Source organism: Lolium perenne, chromosome 5 (assembly GCF_019359855.2).
Source record: "Lolium perenne isolate Kyuss_39 chromosome 5, Kyuss_2.0, whole genome shotgun sequence".
Classification (NCBI taxonomy): Eukaryota; Viridiplantae; Streptophyta; class Magnoliopsida; order Poales; family Poaceae; genus Lolium; species Lolium perenne.
Genome location: NC_067248.2, coordinates 20,919,516 through 20,946,069, shown reverse-complemented (window position 1 = coordinate 20,946,069; position 26,554 = coordinate 20,919,516). Strand labels below are relative to the sequence as shown.

The 26,554-nt window shown below is 42.7% G+C and overlaps 1 protein-coding gene across 1 annotated transcript; it reads left to right on the top strand.

Moving 5' to 3' along the window:
- Nucleotides 1-5,824: 5,824 nt before the first annotated feature.
- On the top strand, nucleotides 5,825-7,560 carry LOC139831222 (uncharacterized). Its single transcript, XM_071820567.1, has 2 exons — nucleotides 5,825-6,470; nucleotides 6,578-7,560. Exons 1-2 carry the CDS (start codon nucleotides 5,979-5,981, stop codon nucleotides 7,439-7,441), a joined length of 1,356 nt encoding a protein of 451 aa, XP_071676668.1. The 5' UTR covers nucleotides 5,825-5,978; the 3' UTR covers nucleotides 7,442-7,560.
- Nucleotides 7,561-26,554: the final 18,994 nt, after the last annotated feature.

Genomic DNA, 26,554 nt, shown 5'->3' with positions numbered 1-26,554 from the left:
GTTGATTTATGTCCTCATTTTTCCCACTCTTATTGCAAACAAATAGCTCCTTGTCCTTCTGCCCATCAATGGTAGAGGTCTTTGATGTACTACACTTGATGGAAAATCCAACTTGTTTAGCATATCTGTTGTAGTGCAGCTTGGCCTCATCCCATGAATCAAACATCATGTCTGGGTAAGGTGTCTGGATGTTAGTTTGGCTGCATGCATGGTGTTGACTAGACTTCATCATCATCATCATCATCACCTCCCAAGTCATCACTTGAAAGTGTCTGTCCAGTAACAGCTTCTATACCAGCAGATGCATTTGTGTTGCTTCCGTTTGCACGTTTACTCCCCTCATCTTGTTTTATTACACCAGCACTGCTTGTCATCCTTGCATTGCTGCTAGAAAAATCCTCCGTTTTCAAATGATCTGAATCACTCAAATCTTCAATTACTAGTTCATTTAGATCAAGTCCACCACGAGCATCCATATCTTCTAGGAACACAAAGACTTGCAAATACTGTAACCGGGCATGTAAATTGATGAACACAACTACAAATTTATGATGTATTTTTTCAAAAAAAATCTAAATTAATATAGTTGCGGATTGTATGTTTTATTTCTGGGACTTCATTCACCTAGTTTTATTATTATGCAATGTAAATTCCTGCCTATATTAGCAACCTTAAACATTGCATGCATTCTAACATACTTTTTATACTTGATGTTTTTACAAGTCATAATCAAGAAGCTACAACTGTAGTGTCAGAACCATGGGGGAGCTTCAAGTAGTAAAGAACATGCTCCTACTTTATATTCTCAACCTAGTAAAGAGGTAAACTGTCTTACTTAGATGTGACATGCTGCTGCTGCTACTACAGGAAGACATTGTTGCATCATGGTGACATTATATATGCCTAGTTATTTCTTACATGCCTAGTTAACGATGCATGGCTTATCTTTTCTTACATATTAAGTAAGTTCACAATGTCCTGCAAATTATATGCATGGATCATCATGGTTGATGACCTGATGTTGATTGATCATGACAAGTATTGATGTATTTGGGGAAAGTTTCTGTTGCTAATCTACATATGTTTCAAGTTCTAGATGTCATTTTTGATCCACTTCATACTATCAAGCTCTTGTTTTTACATGCTACTGAAATTGATTGTACCTTTCAGTATGTCTGCAATCATCCAAAATTTCTTACATTTTTATGAAATAATCTGTTCTTCCTAGATAATGTACTGCTACATGAGTATGCAATCATGGAATATGTAGAAAATTTCAAAAAAATATGCAAAAAACTTCAATATGCTCACAAGTTTACATAGTTCTTCAATTTTTCATTTTCTACAACCAGTACTTTTATAGTACATGCTACTATGTCCTACTCAAAACTCTGATTAATTGGAAGTAGAATAGATTTCAAGTTCAGATCTACACGACCTAATGGTTTAGATGTACAAACCTGTGCACCTCGAGGTGGTACTTGTGAATAGACAAGGAACATTGATTTCAAGGTTAGATCTGGAGGAGCTAGTGGTTTGGATGTAGAAACTTGGTACCTGCAGGTGCTTTCAGAGGGAGAAGATGGTGTTAATCCTGGAGTTTAGCTGTCGACGGTTCTTTTGATCTACAAATGTATTTTCCTGCTTCTGGATCCTGGGTACTATCCTACAACCATGGAATTCTTGGCTTTCGATGGCTGGAGGAGGAAGACGAGCTAGGGTTGGTTTTGGGATGGTGGAGCTAGGGAGGATGTTATGTCGTGTGATCGGTTCTGCTTTTTGACCGGTCCTGGAGCTTCTTTCCCTTGTCGCGTAGTACTAGAGATTGCTGCAATTATTGGGGGAAGGTGGAAAGCGAATGGGGGCCCACTTTCTATTTTGGGAAAGATTCCGTCCGGATAGGGGCATCGCGGTAGACTAACCGGTGCTAGGGCACTGTGTAGAAACGTCCAACGAAGAAGGACTGGGCGAGAACAGGGAACGAAGATAAGAAAGAGGCACACATGTTTCTACTGTAGCGCCGATTCGTTGGGGCGGCACGATCACGATCAGACGTACACGAGATGGGGGCACAATGTAATACAGGACGATGCTCAAGCACATAATAGATTTTGGTCTCAAAAAATATGTGACGTGATTGACTCAAACTCATTCCATATTTGAGGACTTCGGCCAAGGCATGACTTGATGGAGGCAAATATTGGATCAAAGGGGCATCCATCCTATGGCCAAGACTGCATCTCCACCTCTATATATTGAAGGGGAACCCTACTTTTGGAGGAAGCTACCACAAGACATGAAATACCTCCCCCCTTAGTAGCATCCAAGGAAGGGAGGAGAACCACTATTGCTCCATCATCAATGAAGGAGGGCCAAGGGGCTGGCTCCCTTCACAAGGGGCGCCACGCCGGCGCCCATCACCATCTCCTCCACGGGCTACTCTTCATCACTAACATCTTCATCAAAATCTACAACAACATCCTTCATCTACCCGTTTGTAATATCTTGGCAAAGATGATGCGTATTGCAATCTATCACTTTCCCATACTATTTTGTACCTCTATGTCTATGTTTGAGTACTAACTTGTTCTTGAAAATTGTGAGATAATTTGTTGATGGTTGCATACAAGTATTTGTTATCTTCTATGATGATCTATTGTACTGATATATGAGTGAACATATATCTGGGGGAATACATGGGGTTATCACCATTGCATGATGATAGGAGGAGGGACGGATGGAGTTTGATAGAAACCATATTCCAATTATTAGATATTCATGTTATATCAATTCAGGGTTAACTTATAACGGTGGTTGGACTTTATGTCTTAAAAATTCCTTTGTTTGCTCATACCTATGGATTTTGGACCAATCAGTAGTGGTGTATTTGCTCATGTACATGGCTACACCTATCTATGGCTCCTCCCTAGAAAACACACTAAAAAGACTATACTGAGCTTCACTAATTACGACAACCACACAAATGAAAGAGCGATTTTCCAGAACACTTATTCTCTTGAGTTATTCTACTTCACCTCACAACCTTTATTTTACTTGCGCTACTTCTACTTCCTATAATTATTTTTATACTTTACCGTTTCCTAGTTCCTAGTAGAAACCACTTTACACAAACTTCAATCCATCGCCATATAAGTGGGTTATAGGGATTTAGAGAATAGTTAGTTTACCTTCAGCTCCTCGTGGGTTCGACACTCAAAATAATTGTCGAATTGTACTACGGTGATCCCTTGCACTTGGGGGTTATCACCGATACGTTTGATATATCTATGATGAAAGAGATTAGGTTCTTTCTTGGTTTTGAGATCAAACAATTGAGAGAATGAACTTTCATCAATCAAGCAAAATATATCCAAGACATGCTCAAGAGGTTCAAGATGAAGGATTTAAAGGGTGTAGGCCACTCCAATGATTACCAAGTGCCATCTTGATCTAGATCCCAATGGTAAAGATATGGATCAAAAGGTATATCGATCCATGATTTGATCGTTGCTTTACCTTTGCGCATCTAGGACCGATATTGTGTTGAGTGCGGGTGTGTGCAAGGTATCAAACTTCTCCTATAAAGAGCCACATGATGGCTCTAAAAAAAATCTATAGATATTTGGTTTGTACCCCAAAAGAATCAAGGCGAAGAACGACCGCAAGGCCGGCTCCTCATGCGCCGCTAAGACGAAAAAACCACGCAACCGCCGCTATGTCCTGCTGGACTTCACGCGACGGTTGTTCGACGAGAACCAGCCGGTTCCTTGGTGGGATGCAGGCCTACCGGGCCACAGCTGGTACCTCAATTCCTAGCGTGCACCGGTGGTGAGTGCCAATTCAAGACCCACCACTGGCGCTTCGATCTGCCAACGATCCGACCTTCGGTCTAGACTCCTACAACTGGTCCACCTTGGGGACTTAGGAGTTCCACCTGTGCTACCACGCGGTTACCTCGGTGAGGTGGACTTCTTCATCTGGGAGCGCGGCCTCAGCCTCGGCGTTGAGGAGGAGGACGAAGACGAAGTCCAAAACGCCTTGGAGGACGGCAACACAACTGCTCTAGGCGGCGGTGTGAACCAGGAGGTCCAGCCAGCGAACCTCACAGAGGAGGCCATCGAAATGGACATCTCCCAGAGCATGCTCAACCAACTCTCTGAGTGGGATGGCCTCACAGTCCAATTGTGAGATTCCGTGCAGGCCCAAGGGAGTCCAGTGACTCCTCTGACGCCTTCTCCCGCCCCTACGCCACCACCTTAGCAGCACTGGCCATGGCCTTTGGCCCCTCCGGTCTTCGTCAACCTCGTCGTCGACGACGATGAGTAGGCAGCCATGGCAGACTCTCTAGTTAGCCATGACAAGTAATCATGAGAGCAGCTCGAGTGCAGCATATTGCAGTCCCTGTATTGCCGTAAATTGGTACCACTCCTCTTTTTAATCAAAACAGTCTGATATTACTACTACTCCACCTTTTCTTTAGAGGATGCGAAATATGATCAAAGATCTGTGCAACGTTACGAGGACTCCTTTAGCAAGTCTAAGCAAGATGCTGACTCCACTTTGCAGTTTTTACAAGGAAGATGATGCGTGCACGCAGCAGCAACGACTATACATGCATGCAGGCCGCGAGCACTGATGCACCTTGAGTCAATACAAAAATCGTCGCTGTTATTTTCCTGCGAAGGTGAAATAGAGAAATCGACCCGCAAAACCATGTAGAGTCTCGCGATTCTAGCGTGCACGGGATACAACCCCATTTTCTCTCCTTCTATTTCTTCACAATTAGTATATCAGCTTTTCTCTCTCTCTCTTTTGTCACTCTAGACGACCTAATTGTCAACTTGAAACTTCGCTAGATTTTATACCATAAATCCAATTTGAAAACAGTTTGAATATTCGGGTTATTATTGAACAGTGCTTCAAAACAATACCTATATTGAATATATTTTTAACAATATTTAAAAATCAATTTTTGAAATATAGTGAAACTTAGAAAAACATTATGAGACTAGGCAAAATATTTTTTGAAACAAGTTGTTTCGTCGCTTTTTAAACTTAGTTCATCCGAGTTGATAAACTAATTACCAATTGACTTAAAGTTCAAACCGTAATATATATATTAACAGAAAACAAGATAAACAAGTTTCTTTGGGTTTCATTGCCGATCATAATGTTTCATTATACTTCCGAATTTAGATATTGAATTTTGTTAATTTTAGGTTTGTTTAAAATAATCTAATATAAATAAATTCACATGTTCAAAAAATTGTTAATTTGGAAATATCCCAACTATTAAATCTGGGGATTTAAAACTAAATGAATGGTAGAGAAAGTTGTCACCTATTGTATCGTGTGCATGCAAAAGATTTTATATCTGTCCAAATCTTAAAATAAATAGATCAAAATTGGATGTCTCTGACATACACGCTGTGCCAGATATGCATTTCTCTGCATATGTACCATTACTATAGTACATTAGTACTTCCTCCGTGCTAGAACAGAGTGCGGATTAGTTTTTTTTTTTTAAGTTAAACCGTGTAAACTTTGAGTACATGGAAAATATCCACATCTAAAATATCAAACCAATACTCCTAGAAACATCATGAACTATATTATAATATGGTAGGCATTCGTTATTGTAGAATGTAGATATATGTATTTTTCCATAATAGATTTGATTATATTTAGTAGCTGGACTTTCGCAGAAACCAATACTCACTATATTATAGATGCAAAGCGGGAGTATTACACACTTACCGTGAGAGTATATATATATATATATACTCCAGTGCATGACTATGATCGGAGAAAAGCACCAATTGGAATCGCGCGCGACCCCAACAGCGAAGGAGTTCGATAACGCCATCCTCCCGGCAGCCGCCGGCTTCCCATGCATCTCCCCTTGCGTACGGACGCCATGATCTAGCTCGCAAACTACCTAGCCCCTCGATCTACTTCGTCTCCGTGCGCGCGCAGCAATGAAGCCAGCGCGCAAGGTCGTCGTCGAGTACAGCCCTGCCTCGCCGCGGTCGTCCCGGTGGCCCCTGGTCGCGGTGCTGGCACCGCTGCTGCTCTTCGTGGCCGCAGCGCTCACCTTCCCGTATGCCCTCCGCCTCCCGATGCATTTCCAGCTGCGCGTCCCCCTGCAGAAGCATTCTCCCGTGGCGCCTCCGCGAAGCGGGCGCGTGGCGGTGTGCCTGGTGGGCGGGGCGCGGCGGTTCGAGCTGACGGGGCCCTCCATCGCGCGCCACCTCCTGGACGCGCCGACGCTCCACCTCGCCGGCGGCGGCGTGGACGTGTTCCTGCACAGCCCGCTTGATGCCGACGCGTACAAGTTGTCTCTCCTCGCGCGCGCCCTGGGCAACTCCTCCACGCTGGCCGCCGTGAGGGTGTTCCGGCCGGAGCCCGTGGAGGAGACCCCCGAGCGCGCACGCGTCCTCACCGCTAATGGCTCCCCCAACGGCATCCAGGTTCGAAACTCGTCCCGTGCTGCATCATGCGCGCGCGCTGATCAGGTCTTGCCTTATTTGCTGCTCCAGTCCTACGTGCTCCTACATCGATCGCGACTATTCTGCAGGGTCTTCTCCGGTACTTCCAACTGGTGGAGGGCTGCCTGGACCTAATCCGGGAGCGCGAATCGCGAGGCAACTTCACCTACACGTGGATCCTCCGCACCCGCGTCGACGGCTACTGGAACGCCCCGCTCTCCGTCGACGACGCCTTCCCGCGCTCCGATGCCGTCTACGTCGTCCCGGAGGGCACTGCGTTTGGCGGCCTCAACGACCGGCTCGGTGTCGGGAGCCGCAACGCCTCAGAGGTCGCCTTGTCCCGCCTCTCCATGCTGCCCCGGCTCGGCGTGGCCGGGTACAAGAACCTCAACTCCGAGGCGGCATTCAAGGCGCAGCTAGATGTTTCTAGGGTGGCAGCAAGTGAGCGACGGCTGCCGTTCTGCGTACTGAGCGACCGCCGGTACAGGTTTCCGACGAGGGGTACTGATATCCCTGTGGCATCAATTGGGAGCCGCGGCCCGCTCAGCGGGGTCAAGTGTCGGCCATGTCGTCGCCCTGTGGCTTGCGGCATGGAGGGGAGGTGCGTGGTGGAGCTCATGAACCGCCGGTGGAGCGGGACGGAGTGGCGTAACGGGACGCTGGAGCTGTGCGACGCGAGCGGGGCGTGGGAGGATGGGTGGGAGGTGGTGTTTGACCAGGCCGCCGGCGAGGTGGCGGCGGCGCAACGGCGGAGAGTGGCGGCAATGGGGCTCGAGGAGTGCAAGACGGAGATGGAGGCGCTCAGGGCACGGACTCAGCGGTGGGACGCTCCTAGCGATGACGAGATTTGCCGCTTGGGACTCGGCGGCGCAGCCGTTCCTGCGAGCCAAGCGCCTGGCCCATCCCCCTACTCTTCTTCACACAATAAACAACAAGTGATCAAACAACCTTGACGTAGTATCTACGTTAAAATTAGAGTAGAAAATATACACGGATTTATTTGCCATCAACGATGAATATGGGAGAGACAAGTGTACCACTCGAAGTTTTGTCAGGGGCGTGGGATTTTAAAAATAATGTTTGTATGAATCAATCCATCCTGTGTAACGGTAATACAACAACAACATGGAAGCCTTTTTTCCCAAATAAATTAGGGTAGACTAGATATGAAATTTAACAGAAAAGAGAACCAAAACAAGAAAAAAGAATGAAAAAACGAAAAAAAGGAAGCTAAAATCTGAACCAAACGCATACGAAGCTGACAGCGATTCTCGTAACGCAGCAGATTTTGCTAGTGCAAACTGGAATCAACGATAGAGGCAGATTTCGCTGCGTTGCGTTGAGAAAAAAACATGATATTTACCCACCAAGCCATTGGTAAGTGGAAACGGGCCGGTTGGATTTTTTTTTCACCCTCCCCAAGCGATTCCTCCCTCCTCTAGTCCTCTTCCGTGACCTTTTCCCCGTGACTCCTACCTGCCCCAGGAGAGGCGAGCTGGGGTTCAGCCCCGGGCTCCGGCAACTCGCTGGCCGACTTGAGCGCCGCCCCGCCGCTGAGATCCGCCACGCATCTCTCCATCTGGAAGCCCCACTTCCAGTTCCGTCTCCTCGCCCCAGACCCCTCGCTCGTGCCACTGATGGCGGTTGACGGGGCGTGATGGAGTGTCTTGATTCCTCCCCGGCAACGGCGCCAGAAAATAGTCTTGATAACCCACAAGTATAGGGGATCGCAACAGTCTTCGAGGGAAGTAAAACCCAAATTTATTGATTCGACACAAGGGGAGGTAAAGAATACTTATAAGCCTTAACAACTGAGTTGTCAATTCAGCCGCATCTGGAAAAGCACTAGTAACAGGGGTGATGTGAAAGCAGCAGTAATATGAGAGCAATAGTAACAAGATAACAGCAGCGTAAAGAATACAGAGGCAATGGCACCAGAAAATAGTTGATACTACTTCCAATGACATATAGAACAAGTATATGATGATGAAAGATGGACCGGGGTTCCCAGCTATCTTCACTAGTGGTACCTCTCCAATAACAAGTGTTGGGTGAACAAATTACAGTTGGGCAATTGATAGGATTGAAATAGCATTAAGACAGAACATCAAGATTATTAATCATGTAGGCATGTTTTCCATATATAGTTATACGTGCTCGCAATGAGAAACTTGCATAACATCTTTTATCCTACCAGCCGGTGGCAGCCGGGGCTCAAGGGAATCTACTGGCAATTAAGGTACTCCTTTTAATAGAGAACCGGAGCAAAGCATTAACACTTGGTGAAAACATGTGATCCTCATATCACAGCCTTCCCCTCCGGTTGTCCCAATTTCTGTCACTTTGGGGCCTCGGATTCCGGACAGCAATATTGCAAACAACTTGTAGATACAATCTAAGCAATACATATAGAGCTTAAATCTAAGATCATGTCACTCGTGCACTAGTGACAAGCATTAAACACAACAAGATTGCAGCAACAATAACTTCACAAACTTTATAGATAGACTAATCATAATGTAACAATCCATCGGATCCCAACAAACACAACACCGATTACATCAGATGAATCTCAATCATGTAAGGCAGCTCATGAGATCATTGTATTGAAGTACATGGGAGAGAGAGAGTACCAACTAGCTACAGCTAGAACCCGTAGTCCATGGGAGAACTACTCACGGAGCATGATGGAGGCGGTGGCGTCGATGGAGATGGCTTCCGGGGGCACTTCCCCGTCCCGGCGGCGTGCCAGAACAGAGATTCTGTCCCCCGAATTGGAGTATCGCGATGGCGGCGGCGCCCCTGGAGTCTTTTTGGAGTTTCGTCAATTTGTATCGAGGTTTTAGGTCGCGAGGGGTCTTATAGGAGAAGAGGCGGCGCAGGAGGGCGCCTGGGGGTCCCACCCCATAGGGCGGCGCGCCCCCCTTCCAGGCCGCGCTGGCCTATGGTCTGGGGGCCCCAGGCCTCCCCTCTGACTCCCCTTCGGTGTCCTGGTCCATCTCGGTGAATTATGATGTCTGGTCTTCGTTTCGTCGAATTCCGAGAATATTGCCCGAACAGCCTTTCTGAAACCAAAAACAGCAGAAAACAGGAACTGGTACTTCGGCATCTTGTTAATAGGTTAGTTCCAGAAAATGCATAAAATTATTATAAAGTGTGAGCAAAACATGTAGAAATTGTCATAAAACAAGCATGGAACATCAGAAATTATAGATACGTTGGAGACGTATCAGCATCCCCAAGCTTAGTTCCTACTCGCCCTCGAGTAGGTAAACGATAAAAAAGAATAATTTCTGTAGTGACATGCTACTTACATAACCTTGATCATACTATTGTAAAGCATATGAGATGAATTAAGTGACTCAAGGCAATGATCTATAGTTGCTAGATAACATATAGCAAAACTTTTCAAGAATAGTACTTTCAAGACAAGCATCAAAAGTCTTGCATAAGAGTTAACTCATAAAGCAATAAATTCAAAGTAAAGGCATTGAAACAACACAAAGGAAGATACAAGTTTCAACAGTTGCTTTCAACTTTCAACATGTATATCTCATGGATAATTGTCAACACAAAGTAATATGATGAATGCAAATAAGCAAATATGTAAGAATCAATGCACAGTTGACACAAGTGTTTGCTTCTAAGATGGAAGGAAGTAGGTAAACTGACTCGACATAAAGTAGAAGAAAGGCCCTTCGCAGAGGGAAGCAGGGATTAAATCATGTGCTAGAGCTTTTCAATTTTTGAAATCATATAGAGAGCATAAAAGTAAAGTTTTAAGAGGTGTTTGTTGTTGTCAACGAATGGTAGTGGGCACTCTAACCCCCTCGCCAAACAGACTTTCAAAGAGCGGCTCCCATGAAGGATGTTATCTCTACCAGCAAGGTAGATCATCCCTCTTATCTTTTGTTTACACATGTACTTTATTTTTTATTTATTTATGGGTGACACTCCTCCCAACCTTTGCTTTCACAAGCCATGGCTAACCGAATCCTCGGGTGCCTTCCAACATTCTCATACCATGGAGGAGTATCTATTTGCAAAATTAAGTTGCTTACTAATGAATCAGAGCAAAACATGTGAAGAGAATTATTAATGAAGTTAATTAATTGGGGGCTGGGAACCCCGCTGCCAGCTCTTTTTGCAAAATTATTGGATAAGCGGATGAAGCCACTAGTCCATTGGTGAAAATCTGCCCAACAAGATTGAAAGATAAAACACCACATACTTCCTCATGAGCTATAAAACATTGACACAAATAAGAGATAATAACTTTTAAATTTTTTAAAGGTAGCACATGAAGTATTTGCTTGGAATGGCGGGGAAATACCACATAGTAGGTAGGTATGGTGGACACAAATGGCATAGGTTTTGGCTCAAGGTTTTGGATGCACGAGAAGCATTTCCTCTCAGTACAAGGCTTTGGCTAGCAAGGTTGTTTGAAGCAAACACAAGTATGAACCGGTACAGCAAAACTTACATAAGAACATATTGCAAGCATTATAAGACTCTACACTGTCTTCCTTGTTGCTCAAACACTTTTACCAGAAAATATCTAGACCTTAGAGAGACTAATCATGCAAACCAAATTTCAACAAGCTCTACGGTAGTTCTCCACTAATAGGTTTAAACTACATGGTGCAAGAGCTTAATCATGATCTACTTGAGAGCTCAAAACAATTGCCAGGTATCAAATTATTCAAGATAATATGAAGCATTTTCTGTTTCCAACCAAATAGTAATAAATGCAACAGCTTCCAACTTTTGTCATGAACATTAAAAGTAAACGAAGAACACTAGTGTTCATATGAAAAAGCGGAGCGTGTCTCTCTCCCACACAAGGATTGCTAGGATCCGATCTTATTCAGACACAAACAAAAATAAAAGCACACAGACGCTCCAAGTAAAGCACATAAGATGTGACCGAATAAAAATATAGTTCCGCTAGAAGAAACCTGATAAATTTTTGATGAAGAAGGGGATGCCTTGGGCATCCCCAAGTTTAGACGCTTGAGTCTTCTTAAAATATGCAGGGATGAACCACGGGGGCATCCCCAAGCTTAGACTTTTCACTCTTCTTGATCATATATCATCCTCCTCTCTTGACCCTTGAAAACTTCCTTCACACCAAATTTCTCATAAACTTCATTAGAGGGGTTAGTACTCAAAAAACTTTAATCCACTTTAGTCCTGTAGTGACACATTGCAAGAACTCGATAAAACATCAGCTACAGCTCTGCACGTCTAGAAAGCCTTGCTTAAAGTCCACAAGAGACAATGCAAAAAACAGAGACAGAATCTGTCAAAACAGAAAAGCCAGTAAAGACGAATTTATAAGAGGTACTTCCGTTGCTCAAATCAGAAAACTCGAAACTAATGAAAGTTGCGTACATATCTGAGGAACACGCATGAAAATTGGCAGAATTTTTTGGGTTACCTACAGAGAGCCCTGCCCAAATGCGTGACAGATAGAAATATGTTTCTGCGCAGAAATCCAAATCTAGTATCAACCTTCTATTAGAGACTTCACTTGGCACAACAATGCAATAAAATAAAGATAAGGAGAGGTTGCTATAGTAGTAACAACTTCCAAGACACAACAAAACAGTAGCAAAAATAAAAACATGGGTTATCTCCCAAGAAGTGCTTTCTTTATAGCCATTAAGATGGGCTCAGCAATTTTAATGATGTTCTCGCAAGAAATAAGATTTGAAGCAAAGGAGTGTTGGACATATAAGCAAATATTCATATGAAATAATCCGTACTAGTAAATGATAAATCATGACTATGAAAATAACAAATAAACTAATCATGCAGACTAGTAAGGTAGATGAACAGATCACATCTAAACAAGATAAACTGATCGCATCTACCACACAAACTGGAAGAAGAAACTCTAACAGAAACTGAAGGGAAACGACAAGATCACATACTTCGCAGCAGCTTCGTTGTCGCCCATGTTGAGGTTGTCGAAGAAGTCGCTGAGGTCCGGGAAGAAGTTGTCGGTGTGGAGGAACTCGTCGTCCGATGACGACGTCGTGATGCCAGTAGTCGCGCCGGAGCGCTCCCAAAAAACCTGATTGCCCCTCACCCGTACAGGTTCACGAGAGGAAGGGTTCCAGAGGCCTACTATCCTGGCAGTCGGTGCACGCCGACGGACGGGATGAGGAAGACGAAGGCGGCGGCGCAATGAACTGGAAACAGGTAGTCGCGTATGCGTCTCGTGTTTTTCGGCTAGGGTTGCGCAGAGTCTTATATAGTGCGGTTCGGGAAGGTCGTGGGGCGCAGCCCACATCCGAGTCAGCACAGCCACGATCCAGAAAAACCGGAAGGCAAAACGGCTGAGTAATGCGTCCGTTAATGACTCAAAAATTGATTACACAATTAATTTCCCAAACAGCAAAAAGATAAGCTCGTCTCGGCGAGATTCCCGCAACCCGCGGCGCGTCGTGAAGTGACGTGACGTGTCGTGACGAGGCGAGGCGTGGCGAGGCGGGCGGCGGAGGAGGAGGAGTGCGCGAGGGCTCTCTCTCTTCTCACTCACTTACTGGGACTAGAACAGCCCACCTTATATACCACTCCAACTCTCTACCAACTAGCAATGTGGGACTAAACTTTAGCCCCCACTAGTGCTGCCACTGATTTTTTGGAATGGGCCATGTGAGTTTCAGAATTTGATAATGGGCCATGGGCCAAAGGACAAATGCCCCAAATTCTAGCAATCCCCCACAAACTCTCATTGGCACATTTCATCAATAAGTTTCCAGAACATTGTTTTATATACCGGTATGTCGTGGAGACTGTTAAGTTGAACTTCCACTTAAAGCTTCATACTACACTAGATTGCAACTTGGATAGTGGACTATGCCTTGAACTACAAGTTTTCTGCACACTAGCTTCATACAAAGCCTAGATCGATACTAGGCTGCCGCGAGGCTTCCTCGCGGTTTGGAGCTTATACGTCATACTCCAGGGCCTTTCATGAGTTTACTAGAGAGCACCCAACTCTCATAGATTGCGACGTTTAACAATCAGACTCGTATAGGTGTGTTCTTCAAAAGATGTTCTGCAGGACAACATCTCTGCTAAAATAAGCCACTTAGAACACATTAAGATAATTATCAACCTGCCAAGCAGATTAGGAGAGTATTGCATCTTACGGAGTGGTAAAATTGCTATAGGGATATATACTCTCCTCCCAGCTGACCAACAGCTTGTCTCCCAGCTCTAATTCACGGGATCTCCGATCACATAGAGTGGGTTACCACCGTGGGCAGCTCATAGTGTGGGTCTCATACCCATCTCCCTCGATGCATTTTCTATCACATTTCGTGATAGTCCCTTTGTGAAGGGGTCTGATACGTCTCAAACGTATCTATAATTTCTTATGTTCCATGCTACTTTTATGATGATACTCACATGTTTTATACACATTATATGTCATTATTATGCATTTTCCGGCACTAACCTATTAACGAGATGCCGAAAAGCCAGTTGTTGTTTTCTGCTGTTTTTGGTTTCAGAAATCCTAGTAAGGAAATATTCTCGGAATTGGACGAAATCAACGCCCAGGGTCCTATTTTTTCACGAAGCTTCCAGAACACCTGAGGAGAGACGAAGTGGGGCCACGAGGTGGCCACACCACCAGGCGGCGCGGCCAGGGCCTGGACCGCGCCGGCCTGTGGTGTGGGCCCCTCGGGCGCCCCCCTGACCTATCTCCTCCGCCTACTTAAAGCCTTCATCGCGAAACCCCCAGTACCGAGAGCCACGATACGAGAAAACCTACTGAGACGCCGCCGCCGCCAATCCCATCTCGGGGGATTCTGGAGATCACCTCCGGCACCCTGCCGGAGAGGGGAATCATCTCCCGGAGGACTCTACACCGCCATGGTCGCCTCCGGATTGATGAGTGAGTAGTTCACCCCTGGACTATGGGTCCATAGTAGTAGCTAGATGGTTGTCTTCTCCCCATTGTGCTTCATTGTCTGATCTTGTGAGCTGCCTATCATGATCAAGATCATCTATTTGTAATGCTACATGTGTGTTTGTTGGGATCCGATGAATAGAGAATACTATGTTATGTTGATTATCAATCTATCTATGTGTTGTTTATGATCTTGCATGCTCTCCGTTGCTAGTAGAGGCTCTGGCCAAGTCATTGCTTGTAACTCCAAGAGGGAGTATTTATGCTCGATAGTGGCTTCATGTCTCCGTGAATCTGGGGGAGTGACAGCAACCTCTAAGATTATGGATGTGCTGTTGCCACTAGGGATAAAACATTGATGCTATGTTCGAGGATATAGTTATTGATTACATTACGCACCATACTTAATGCAATTGTCTGTTGTTTACAACTTAATACCGGAAGGGGTTCGGACGATAACCTAAAAGTGGACTTTTTAGGCATAGATGCATGCTGGATAGCGGTCTATGTACTTTGTCGTAATGCCCAATTAAATCTCACAATACTCATCATGTCATGTATGTGCATTGTCATGCCCTCTCTATTTGTCAATTGCCCAATTGTAATTTGTTTACCCAATATGCTATTTCTTATGGGAGAGACACCTCTAGTGAACTGTGGACCCCGGTCCATTCTTTTACATCGAATACAATCTACTGCAATACTTGTTCTACTGTTCTCTGCAAACAATCATCATCCACACTATACATCTAATCCTTTGTTACAGCAAGCCGGTGAGATTGACAACCTCACTGTTTCGTTGGGGCAAAGTACTTTGGTTGTGTTGTGCAGGTTCCACGTTGGCGCCGGAATCCCTGGTGTTGCGCCGCACTACACTCCGTCACCAACAACCTTCAACGTGCTTCTTGGCTCCTACTGGTTCGATAAACCTTGGTTTCTTACTGAGGGAAAACTTGCTGCTGTACGACATCATACCTTCCTCTTGGGGTTCCCAATGAACGAGTGCTTTACCGTCACAAGGAAGCTACGACTCTCACGTCAACAACTCTTTTTTCTGGCGCCGTTGCCGGGGAGATCAAGACACGCTGCAAGGGGAGTCTTCACATCGCAATCTCTTTACTTTGTTTTTGTCTTGCTTTATTTTATTTACTACTTTGTTTGCTGCATTATATCAAAATACAAAAAAAAATTAGTTGCTAGTTTTACTTTATTTACTATCCTGTTTGCTATATCAAAAACACAAAAAAAATTAGTTACTTGCATTTATTTTATCTAGTCTACTTTATTTACTACTGCTAAAATGGCCACTCCTGAAAATACTAAGTTGTGTGACTTCACAACCACAAATAATAATGATTTCTTATGCACACCTATTGCTCCACCTGCTACTACAGTAGAATTCTTTGAAATTAAACCTGCTTTACTGAATCTTGTTATGCGAGAGCAATTTTCTGGTGTTAGTTCTGATGATGCTGCTGCCCATCTCAATAATTTTGTTGAACTTTGTGAAATGCAAAAGTATAAAGATGTAGATGGTGACATAATAAAACTAAAATTGTTCCCTTTCTCATTAAGAGGAAGAGCTAAAGATTGGTTGATATCTCTGCCTAAGAATAGTATTGATTCATGGACTAAATGCAAGGATGCTTTTATTGGTAGATATTATCCCCCTGCTAAAATTATATCTTTGAGGAGTAGCATAATGAATTTTAAGAAATTAGATACTGAGCATGTTGCACAAGCATGGGAAAGAATGAAATCTTTGGTTAAAAATTGCCCAACCCATGGACTGACTACTTGGATGATCATCCAAACCTTTTATGGAGGACTGAATTTTTCTTCGCGGAACCTATTGGATTCAGCTGCTGGAGGTACCTTTTATGTCCATCACTCTTGGTGAGGCAACAAAGCTTCTTGATAATATGATGGTTAATTACTCCGAATGGCACATGGAAAGAGCTCCACAAGGTAAGAAGGTAAATTCTGTCGAAGAAACCTCTTCCTTGAATGATAAGATTGATGCTATTATGTCTATGCTTGTGAATGATAGGACAAATATTGATCCTAATAATGTTCCGTTAGCTTCATTGGTTGCACAAGAAGAACCTGTTGATGTAAACTACATTAAAAATAATAATTTCAACAACAATGCTTACCGGAACAATTCTAGCAACAACTATAGGCCATATCCTTATAATAATGGCAACGGCTATGGTAATTCTTACGGGAATTCTTACAACAATAATAGGAATACACCCTCTGGTCTTGAAGCCATGCTTAAAGAATTTATTAGTACACAAACTGCTTTTAATAAGTCTGTTGAAGAAAAACTTGGGAAAATTGATATGCTTGCTTCTAAAGTTGATAGTCTTGCTGCTGATGTTGATCTTTTGAAATTGAAAGTTATGCCTAATAGGGATAATGAAAATAAAATTGTTACTACAACAAATGCCATCCAAGTAAGAATTAATGAGAATATAAGATTAATGGCTGAATTGCATGCTAGGTGGGAAAGAGGAGAAAATGAAAAACTAGCTAAAGAGAATAACGTAGCTAAAGTTTGGACTATTACCACCACTAGCAATGCTAATGCTACACATGTTGCTGCACCTCCTACTATCAATGGTAAAATAATTGGTGTTAGCAATGTTTCCACTTCTAATGCAAAGCGCGAAAAACTTCCTGAAACTGCTAAAACTGCTGAAACTGACTGTGATAAAACTGATGAAATTTTTTCCAACATTGGGGACAATGATCCCATTGCTTTAGATCATAATGGTTTAGATTTTGATGATTGTCATATCTCTGAAGTTATAAAGTTCTTACAAAAACTTGCTAAAAGTCCTAATGCTAGTGCTATAAATTTGGCTTTCACGAAACATATTACAAATGCTCTCTTAAAATCTAGAGAAGAGAAACTAGAACGCGAAACTTCTATTCCTAGGAAGCTAGAAGATGGTTGGGAGCCCATCATTAAGATGAAGGTCAAGGACTTTGGTTGTAATGCTTTATGTGATCTTGGTGCAAGTATTTCTGTTATGCCTAAGAAAATCTATAATATGCTTGACTTGCCACCATTGAAAAATTGTTATTTGGATGTTAATCTTGTTGATAATGCTATAAACAAACCTTTGGGGAGAGTTGATAATGTTCGCATTACCGTTAACAATAACCTTGTCCCCATTGATTTTGTTGTCTTGGATATTGAATGCAATGCTTCTTGTCCCATTATATTGGGAAGACCTTTTCTTCGAACTGTTGGTGCTACCATTGATATGAAGGAAGGTAATATTAAATATCAATTTCCTCTCAAGAAAGGTATGGAACACTTCCCTAGAAAGAGAATGAAGTTACCTTTTGATTCTATTATTAGAACAAATTATGATGTTGATGCTTCATCTCTTGATAATACTTGATACACACTTTCTGTGCCTAGCTGAAAGGCGTTAAAGAAAAGCGCTTATGGGAGACAACCCATGTTTTTACTACAGTACTTTATTTTATATTTGTGTCTTGGAAGTTGTTTACTACTGTAGCAACCTCTCCTTATCTTAGTTTTATTGCATTGTTGTGCCAAGTAAAGTCTCTAATAAAAGTATGATACTAGATTTGGATTACTGCGCAGAAACAGTTTTCTTTGCTGTCACGAATCTGGGGCTAATTCTCTGTAGGAAACTCAGAAAATTATGAAAATTTACGTGAGTGATCCTCAGATATGTACGCAACTTTCATTCGTTTTAAGTTTTTTCATTTGAGCAAGTCTGGTGCCTGTTAGAAATTCGTCTTTACGAACTGTTCTGTTTTGACAGATTCTGCCTTTTATTTTGCATTGTCTGTTTTATCATGCTTGATGGATTTCTTTATTCCATTGACCTTCAGTAGCTTTGTGCAATGTCCAGAAGTATAAAGAATGATTGTGTCACCTCTGAATATGTGAATTTTAATTGTGCACTAACCCTCTAATGAGTTGCTTTGAGTTTGGTGTGGAGGAAGTTTTCAAGGATCAAGAGAGGAGGATGATATACACCATGATCAAGGAGAGTGAAAGCTCTAAGCTTGGGGATGCCCCGGTGGTTCACCCCAGCATATATCAAGAAGACTCAAGCGTCTAAGCTTGGGGATGCCCAAGGCATCCCCTTCTTCATCGACAACATTATCAGGTTCCTCCCCTAAAACTATATTTTTATTCCGTCACATCTTATGTACTTTGCTTGGAGCGTCTGTTTGTTTTTGTTTTTGTTTTGTTTGAATAAAATGGATCCTAGCATTCATTGTATGGGAGAGAGACACGCTCCGCTGTTGCATATGGACACATATGTCCTTAGCTTTACTCATAGTATTCATGGCGAAGTTTCTTCTTCGTTAAATTGTTATATGGTTGGAATTGGAAAATGATATATGTGGTAATTGGTATAACACCTTGAATAATGTGATACTTGGCAATTGTTGTGCTCATGTTTAAGCTCTTGCATCATATGCTTTGCACCCATTAATGAAGAAATACATAGAGCATGCTAAAATCTGATTTGCATGTTTGGTTTCTCTAAGGTCTAGATAATTTCTAGTATTGAGTTTGAATAACGAGGAAGACAGTATAGAGTCTTATAATATTTACAATATGTCTTTTATGTGAGTTTTGCTGTACCGGTTCATCCTTGTGTTTGTTTCAAATAACATTGCTAGCCTAAACCTTGTATCGAGAGGGAATACTTCTCATGCATCCAAAATCCTTGAGCCAACCACTATGCCATTTGTGTCCACCATACCTACCTACCACATGGTATTTCTCCACCATTCCAAAGTATATTGCTTGAGTGCTACCTTTAACATTTCCATTCTTTACCTTTACAATATATAGCTCATGGGACAAATAGCTTAAAAACTATTGTGGTATTGAATATGTACTTATGCACTTTATCTCTTATTAAGTTGCTTGTTGTGCGATAACCATGTTTCTGGGGACGCCATCAACTATTTCTTTGTTGAATATCATGTGAGTTGCTATGCATGTCCGTCTTGTCTGAAGTAAGAGAGATCTACCACCTTATGGTTAAGCATGCATATTGTTAGAGAAGAACATTGGGCCGCTAACTAAAGCCATGATCCATGGTGGAAGTTTCAGTTTTGGACATATATCCTCAATCTCATATGAGAACATTAACTATTGCTACATGCTTATGCATTAAAGAGGAGTCCATTATCTGTTGTCTATGTTGTCCCGGTATGGATGTCTAAGTTGAGAATAATCAAAAGCGAGAAATCCAATGCGAACTTTCTCCTTAGACCTTTGTACAGGCGGCATAGAGGTACCCCATTGTGACACTTGGTTAAAACATGTGTATTGCAATGATCCGGTAGTCCAAACTAATTAGGACAAGGTGCGGGCACTATTAGTATACTATGCATGAGGCTTGCAACTTGTAGGATATAATTTACATAACTCATATGCTTTATTACTACCGTTGACAAAATTGTTTCTTGTTTTCAAAATAAAAGCTCTAGCACAAATACAGCAATCGATGCTTTCCTCTTTGAAGGACCATTCTTCTACTTTTATTGTTGAGTCAGTTCACCTATTTCTCTCTATCTTAAGAAGCAAACACTTGTGTGAACTGTGCATTGATTCCTACATAGTTGCATATTGCACTTGTTATATTACTCTATGTTGACAATATCCATGAGATATACATGTTACAAGTTGAAAGCAACCGCTGAAACTTTATCTTCCCTTGTGTTGCTTCAATGCTTTCTACTTTGAATTATTGCTTTATGAGTTAACTCTTATGCAAGACTTATTGATGCTTGTCTTTAAGTACTATTCATGAAAAGTCTTTGCTTTATGATTCAGTTGTTTACTCATGTCATTTACCATTGTTTTGATCGCTGCATTCATTACATGTGCTTACAATAGTATGATCAAGATTATGTTGGTAGCATTGTCACTAAGAAATTATCTTTGTTATCGTTTACCTACTCGGGACGAGTAGGAACTAAGCTTGGGGATGCTTGATACGTCTCAAACGTATCTATAATTTCTTATGTTCCATGCTACTTTTATGATGATACTCACATGTTTTATACACATTATATGTCATTATTATGCATTTTCCGGCACTAACCTATTAACGAGATGCCGAAAAGCCGCTTCTTTTCTCGCTGTTTTTGGTTTCAGAAATCCTAGTAAGGAAATATTCTCGGAATTGGACGAAATCAACGCCCAGGGTCCTATTTTTCCACGAAGCTTCCAGAACACCTGAGGAGAGACGAAGTGGGGCCACGAGGTGGCCACACCACCAGGCGGCGCGGCCAGGGCCTGGGCCGCGCCGGCCTGTGGTGTGGGCCCCTCGGGCGCCTCCCTGACCTATCTCCTCCGCCTACTTAAAGCCTTCGTCGCGAAACCCCCAGTACCGAGAGCCACAATACGAGAAAACCTACTGAGACGCCGCCGCCGCCAATCCCATCTCGGGGGATTCTGGAGATCACCTCCGGCACCCTGCCGGAGAGGGGAATCATCTCCCGGAGGACTCTACACCGCCATGGTCGCCTCCGGATTGATGAGTGAGTAGTTCACCCCTGGACTATGGGTCCATAGCAGTAGCTAGATGGTTGTCTTCTCCCCATTGTGCTTCATTGTCTGATCTTGTGAGCTGCCTATCATGATCAAGATCATCTATTTGTAATGCTACATGTGTGTTTGTTGGGATCCGATGAATAGAGAATACTATGTTATGTTGATTATCAATCTATCTATGTGTTGTTTATGATCTTGCATGCTCTCCGTTGCTAGTAGAGGCTCTGGCCAAGTCATTGCTTGTAACTCCAAGAGGGAGTATTTATGCTCGATAGTGGGTTCATGTCTCCGTGAATGCGGGGAGTGACAAAGAACCTCTAAGATTATGGATGTGCTGTTGCCACTAGGGATAAAACATTGATGCTATGTTCGAGGATATAGTTATTGATTACATTACGCACCATACTTAATGCAATTGTCTGTTGTTTACAACTTAATACCGGAAGGGGTTCGGACGATAACCTGAAAGTGGACTTTTTAGGCATAGATGCATGCTGGATAGCGGTCTATGTACTTTGTCGTAATGCCCAATTAAATCTCACAATACTCATCATGTCATGTATGTGCATTGTCATGCCCTCTCTATTTGTCAATTGCCCAACTGTAATTTGTTTACCCAATATGCTATTTCTTATGGGAGAGACACCTCTAGTGAACTGTGGACCCCGGTCCATTCTTTTACATCGAATACAATCTACTGCAATACTTGTTCTACTGTTCTCTGCAAACAATCATCATCCACACTATACATCTAATCCTTTGTTACAACAAGCCGGTGAGATTGACAACTTCACTGTTTCGTTGGGGCAAAGTACTTTGGTTGTGTTGTGCAGGTTCCACGTTGGTGCCGGAATCCCTGGTGTTGCGCCGCACTACACTCCGTCACCAACAACCTTCAACGTGCTTCTTGGCTCCTACTGGTTCGATAAACCTTGGTTTCTTACTGAGGGAAAACTTGTTGCTGTACGACATCATACCTTCCTCTTGGGGTTCCCAATGGACGAGTGCTTTACCGTCACAAGGAAGCTACGACTCTCACGTCAACAGGGTCTGCCATGTTTCTAGACGTATGGATATAATCCAACGCTATAACTCCGGAGTTTCTCATTTTCCTGACAGTTTTCAGTCTCCTCTTCACATGCCTTGATGACTTCATATTATCCTTAGAACTGTTTACTTTGACGATCACATTTTGATTATCACAGTTCATAGGAATAGCGGGTATTGGTTTCTCAACCACAGGTAAGTCCATCAAGAGCTCATGAAGCCACTCTGCTTCAACAGTGGCTGTGTCTAATGCTGTGAGTTCTGCTTCCATAGTTGACCTCGTAATGATGGTCTGCTTGCAAGACTTCCAACAAACAGCACCACCTCCAAGTGTGAACAAATAACCACTTGTGGCCTTAGTCTCATCAGCGTCAGATATCCAATTTGCATCACTATAACCCTCAAGTACCCTTGGATACCCAGTATAGTGAATGCCGTAACTCGCAGTGCCTTTCAAATAGCGCAGAACTCTCTCAAGAGCATGCCAATGAACATCTCCAGGTCTAGACACAAAACGGCTGAGTTTACTTACAGCAAAGGAGATGTCAGGCCTCGTGGCGTGATGACGTGTAACTCACACGTTCGTTGGGAACCCCAAGAGGAAGGTATGATGTCGTATAGCAGCAGGTTTTCCCTCAGTAAGAAACCAAGGTTTATCGAACCAGTAGGAGCCAAGAAGCACGTTGAAGGTTGATGGCGGTGGGATGTAGTGCGGCGCAACACCAGAGATTCCGGCGCCAACGTGGAACCTGCACAACACAACCAAAGTACTTTGCCCCAACGAAACAGTGAGGTTGTCAATCTCACCGGCTTGCTGTAACAAAGGATTAACCGTATTGTGTGGAAGATGATTGTTTGCAGAAAACAGTAGAACAAGTATTGCAAAGAGATTGTATTTCAAGAAAGAGAATTGGACCGGGGTCCACAGTTCACTAGAGGTGTCTCTCCCATAAGACGAACAGCATGTTGGGTGAACAAATTACAGTTGGGCAATTGACAAATAAAGAGAGCATGACCATGCACATACATATCATGATGATTATAGTGAGATTTAATTGGGCATTACGACAAAGTACATAGACCGCCATCCAACTGCATCTATGCCTAAAAAGTCCACCTTCAGGTTATCATCCGAACCCTCCAAAGATTAAGTTGCAAAGCAACAGACAATTGCATTAAGTATGGTGCGTAATGTAATCAACAACTACATCCTTAGACATAGCATCAATGTTTTATCCCTAGTGGCAACAAGCACAACACAACCTTAGAACTTTCTCACATCGTCCTGTGTGTCAATGCAGGCATGAACCCACTATCGAGCATAAGTACTCCCTCTTGGAGTTACAAGCATCTACTTGGCCAGAGCATCTACTAGTAACGGAAAGCATGCAAGATCATAAACAACACGTAGATATAACTTTGATAATCAACATAACAAGTATTCTCTATTCATCGGATCCCAACAAACGCAACATATAGAATTACAGATAGCTGATCTTGATCATGTTAGGCAGCTCACAAGATCCAACAATGATAGCACAATGGGGAGAAGACAACCATCTAGCTACTGCTATGGACCCATAGTCCAGGGGTAGACTACTCACTCATCACTCCGAAGGCGACCATGGCGGTGTAGAGTCCTCCGGGAGATGATTCCCCTCTCCGGCAGGGTGCCGGAGGCGATCTCCTGGATCCCCCGAGATGGGATCGGCGGCGGCGGCGTCTCAGTATGTTTTCTCGTATCGTGGCTCTCGGTACTGGAGGTTTCGTCACGGAGGCTTTAAGTAGGCGGAAGGGTAGGTCAAGAGGCGGCACGGGGGCCCCACACCACAGGGCCGCGCAGCCAAGGGGGGGCCGCGCCGCCCTAGGGTGTGGCCCCCTCGTGGCCCCTCTTCGTCTCTCCTTCGGACTTCTGGAAGCTTCGTGGAAAAATAGGCCCCTGGGCTTTGATTTCGTCCAATTCCGAGAATATTTCGTTACTAGGATTTCTGAAACCAAAAACAGCAGAAACAAAGAATCGACACTTACGGCATCTTGTTAATAGGTTAGTTCCAGAAAATGCACGAATATGACATAAAGTGTGCATAAAACATGTAGATAACATCAATAATGTGGCATGGAACATAAGAAATTATCGATACGTCGGAGACGTATCAGCATCCCCAAGCTTAGTTCTGCTCGTCCCGAGCAGGTAAAACGATAACACAGATAATTTCTGGAGTGACATGCCATCATAATCTTGATCATACTATTTGTAAAGCATATGTAGTGAATGCAGCGATCAAAACAATATATATGACATGAGTAAACAAGTGAATCATAAAGCAAAGACTTTTCATGAATAGCACTTCAAGACAAGCATCAATAAGTCTTGCATAAGAGTTAACTCATAAAGCAATAATTCATAGTAAAAGCATTGAAGCAACACAAAAGAAGATTAAGTTTCAGCGGTTGCTTTCAACTTGTAACATGTATATCTCATGGATATTGTCAACATAGAGTAATATAATAAGTGCAATAAGCAAGCATGTAGGAATCAATGCATAGTTCACACAAGTGTTTGCTTCTTGAGATGGAGAGAAATAGGTGAACTGACTCAACATTGAAGGGTAGAAGAATGGTCCTCATAGAGGAAAAGCATCGATTGCTATATTTGTGCTAGAGCTTTGATTTTGAAAACATGAAACAATTTTGTCAACGGTAGTAATAAAGCATATGCATCATGTAAATTATATCTTATAAGTTGCAAGCCTCATACATAGTGTACCAATAGTGCCCGCACCTTGTCCTAATTAGCTTGGACTACCGGATCATCACAATGCACTGTTTTTACCAAGTGTCACAAAGGGGTACCTCTATGCCGCCTGTACAAAGGTCTAAGGAGAAAGCTCGCATTGGATTTCTCGCTATTGATTATTCTTCAACTTAGACATCCATACCGGGACAACATAGACAACAGATAATGGACTCCTCTTTTATGCATAAGCATGTAACAACAATTAATAATTTTCTCATTTGAGATTGAGGATATGTGTCCAAAACTGAAACTTCCACCATGGATCATGGCTTTAGTTAGCGGCCCAATGTTCTTCTCTAACATATGCATGCTTAACCATAAGGTGGTAGATCTCTCTTACTTCAGACAAGACGGACATGCATAGCAACTCACATGAAATTCAACAATGAATAGTTGATGGCGTCCCCAGTGAACATGGTTATCGCACAACAAGCAACTTAATAAGAGATAAAGTGCATAATTACATATTCAATACCACAATAGTTTTTAAGCTATTTGTCCCATGAGCTATATATTGCAAAGGTGAAGAATGGAATTTTAAAGGTAGCACTCAAGCAATTTACTTTGGAATGGCGGAAAATACCATGTAGTAGGTAGGTATGGTGGACACAAATGGCATAGTGGTTGGCTCAAGTATTTTGGATGCATGAGAAGTATTCCCTCTCGATACAAGGTTTAGGCTAGCAAGGTTTATTTGAAACAAACACAAGGATGAACCGGTGCAGCAAAACTCACATAAAAGACATATTGAAAACATTATAAGAATCTACATCGTCTTCCTTGTTGTTCAAACTCAATACTAGAAATTATCTAGACCTTAGAGAAACCAAATATGCAAACCAGATTTTAGCATGCTCTATGTATTTCTTCATTAATGGGTGCAAAGCATATGATGCAAGAGCTTAATCATGAGCACAACAATTGCCAAGTATCACATTACCCAAGACATTTATAGCAATTACTACATGTATCATTTTCCAATTCCAACCATATAACAATTTAACGAAGGAGAAACTTCGCCATGAATACTATGAGTAGAAACCAAGGACATACTTGTCCATATGCTACAGCGGAGCGTGTCTCTCTCCCATAAATTGAATGCTAGGATCCATTTTATTCAAACAAAACAAAAAACAAAAACAAACCGACGCTCCAAGAAAAAGCACATAAGATGTGATGGAATAAAAATATAGTTTCAGGGGAGGAACCTGATAATGTTGTCGATGAAGAAGGGGATGCCTTGGGCATCCCCAAGCTTAGACGCTTGAGTCTTCTTAATATATGCAGGGGTGAACCACCGGGGCATCCCCAAGCTTAGAGCTTTCACTCTCCTTGATCATGTTGCATCATACTCCTCTCTTGATCCTTGAAAACTTCCTCCACACCAAACTCGAAACAACTCATTAGAGGGTTAGTGCACAATATAAATTGACATATTCAGAGGTGACACAATCATTCTTAACACTTCTGGACATTGCATAATGCTACTGGACATTAGTGGATCAAAGAAATTCATCCAACATAGCAAAAGAGGCAATGCGAAATAAAAGGCAGAATCTGTCAAAACAGAACAGTTCGTATTGACGAATTTTAAAATGGCACCATACTTGCTCAAATGAAAATGCTCAAATTAAATGAAAGTTGCGTACATATCTGAGGATCACTCACGTAAATTGGCATAATTTTATGAGTTACCTACAGAGAGGTGGACCCAGATTCGTGAC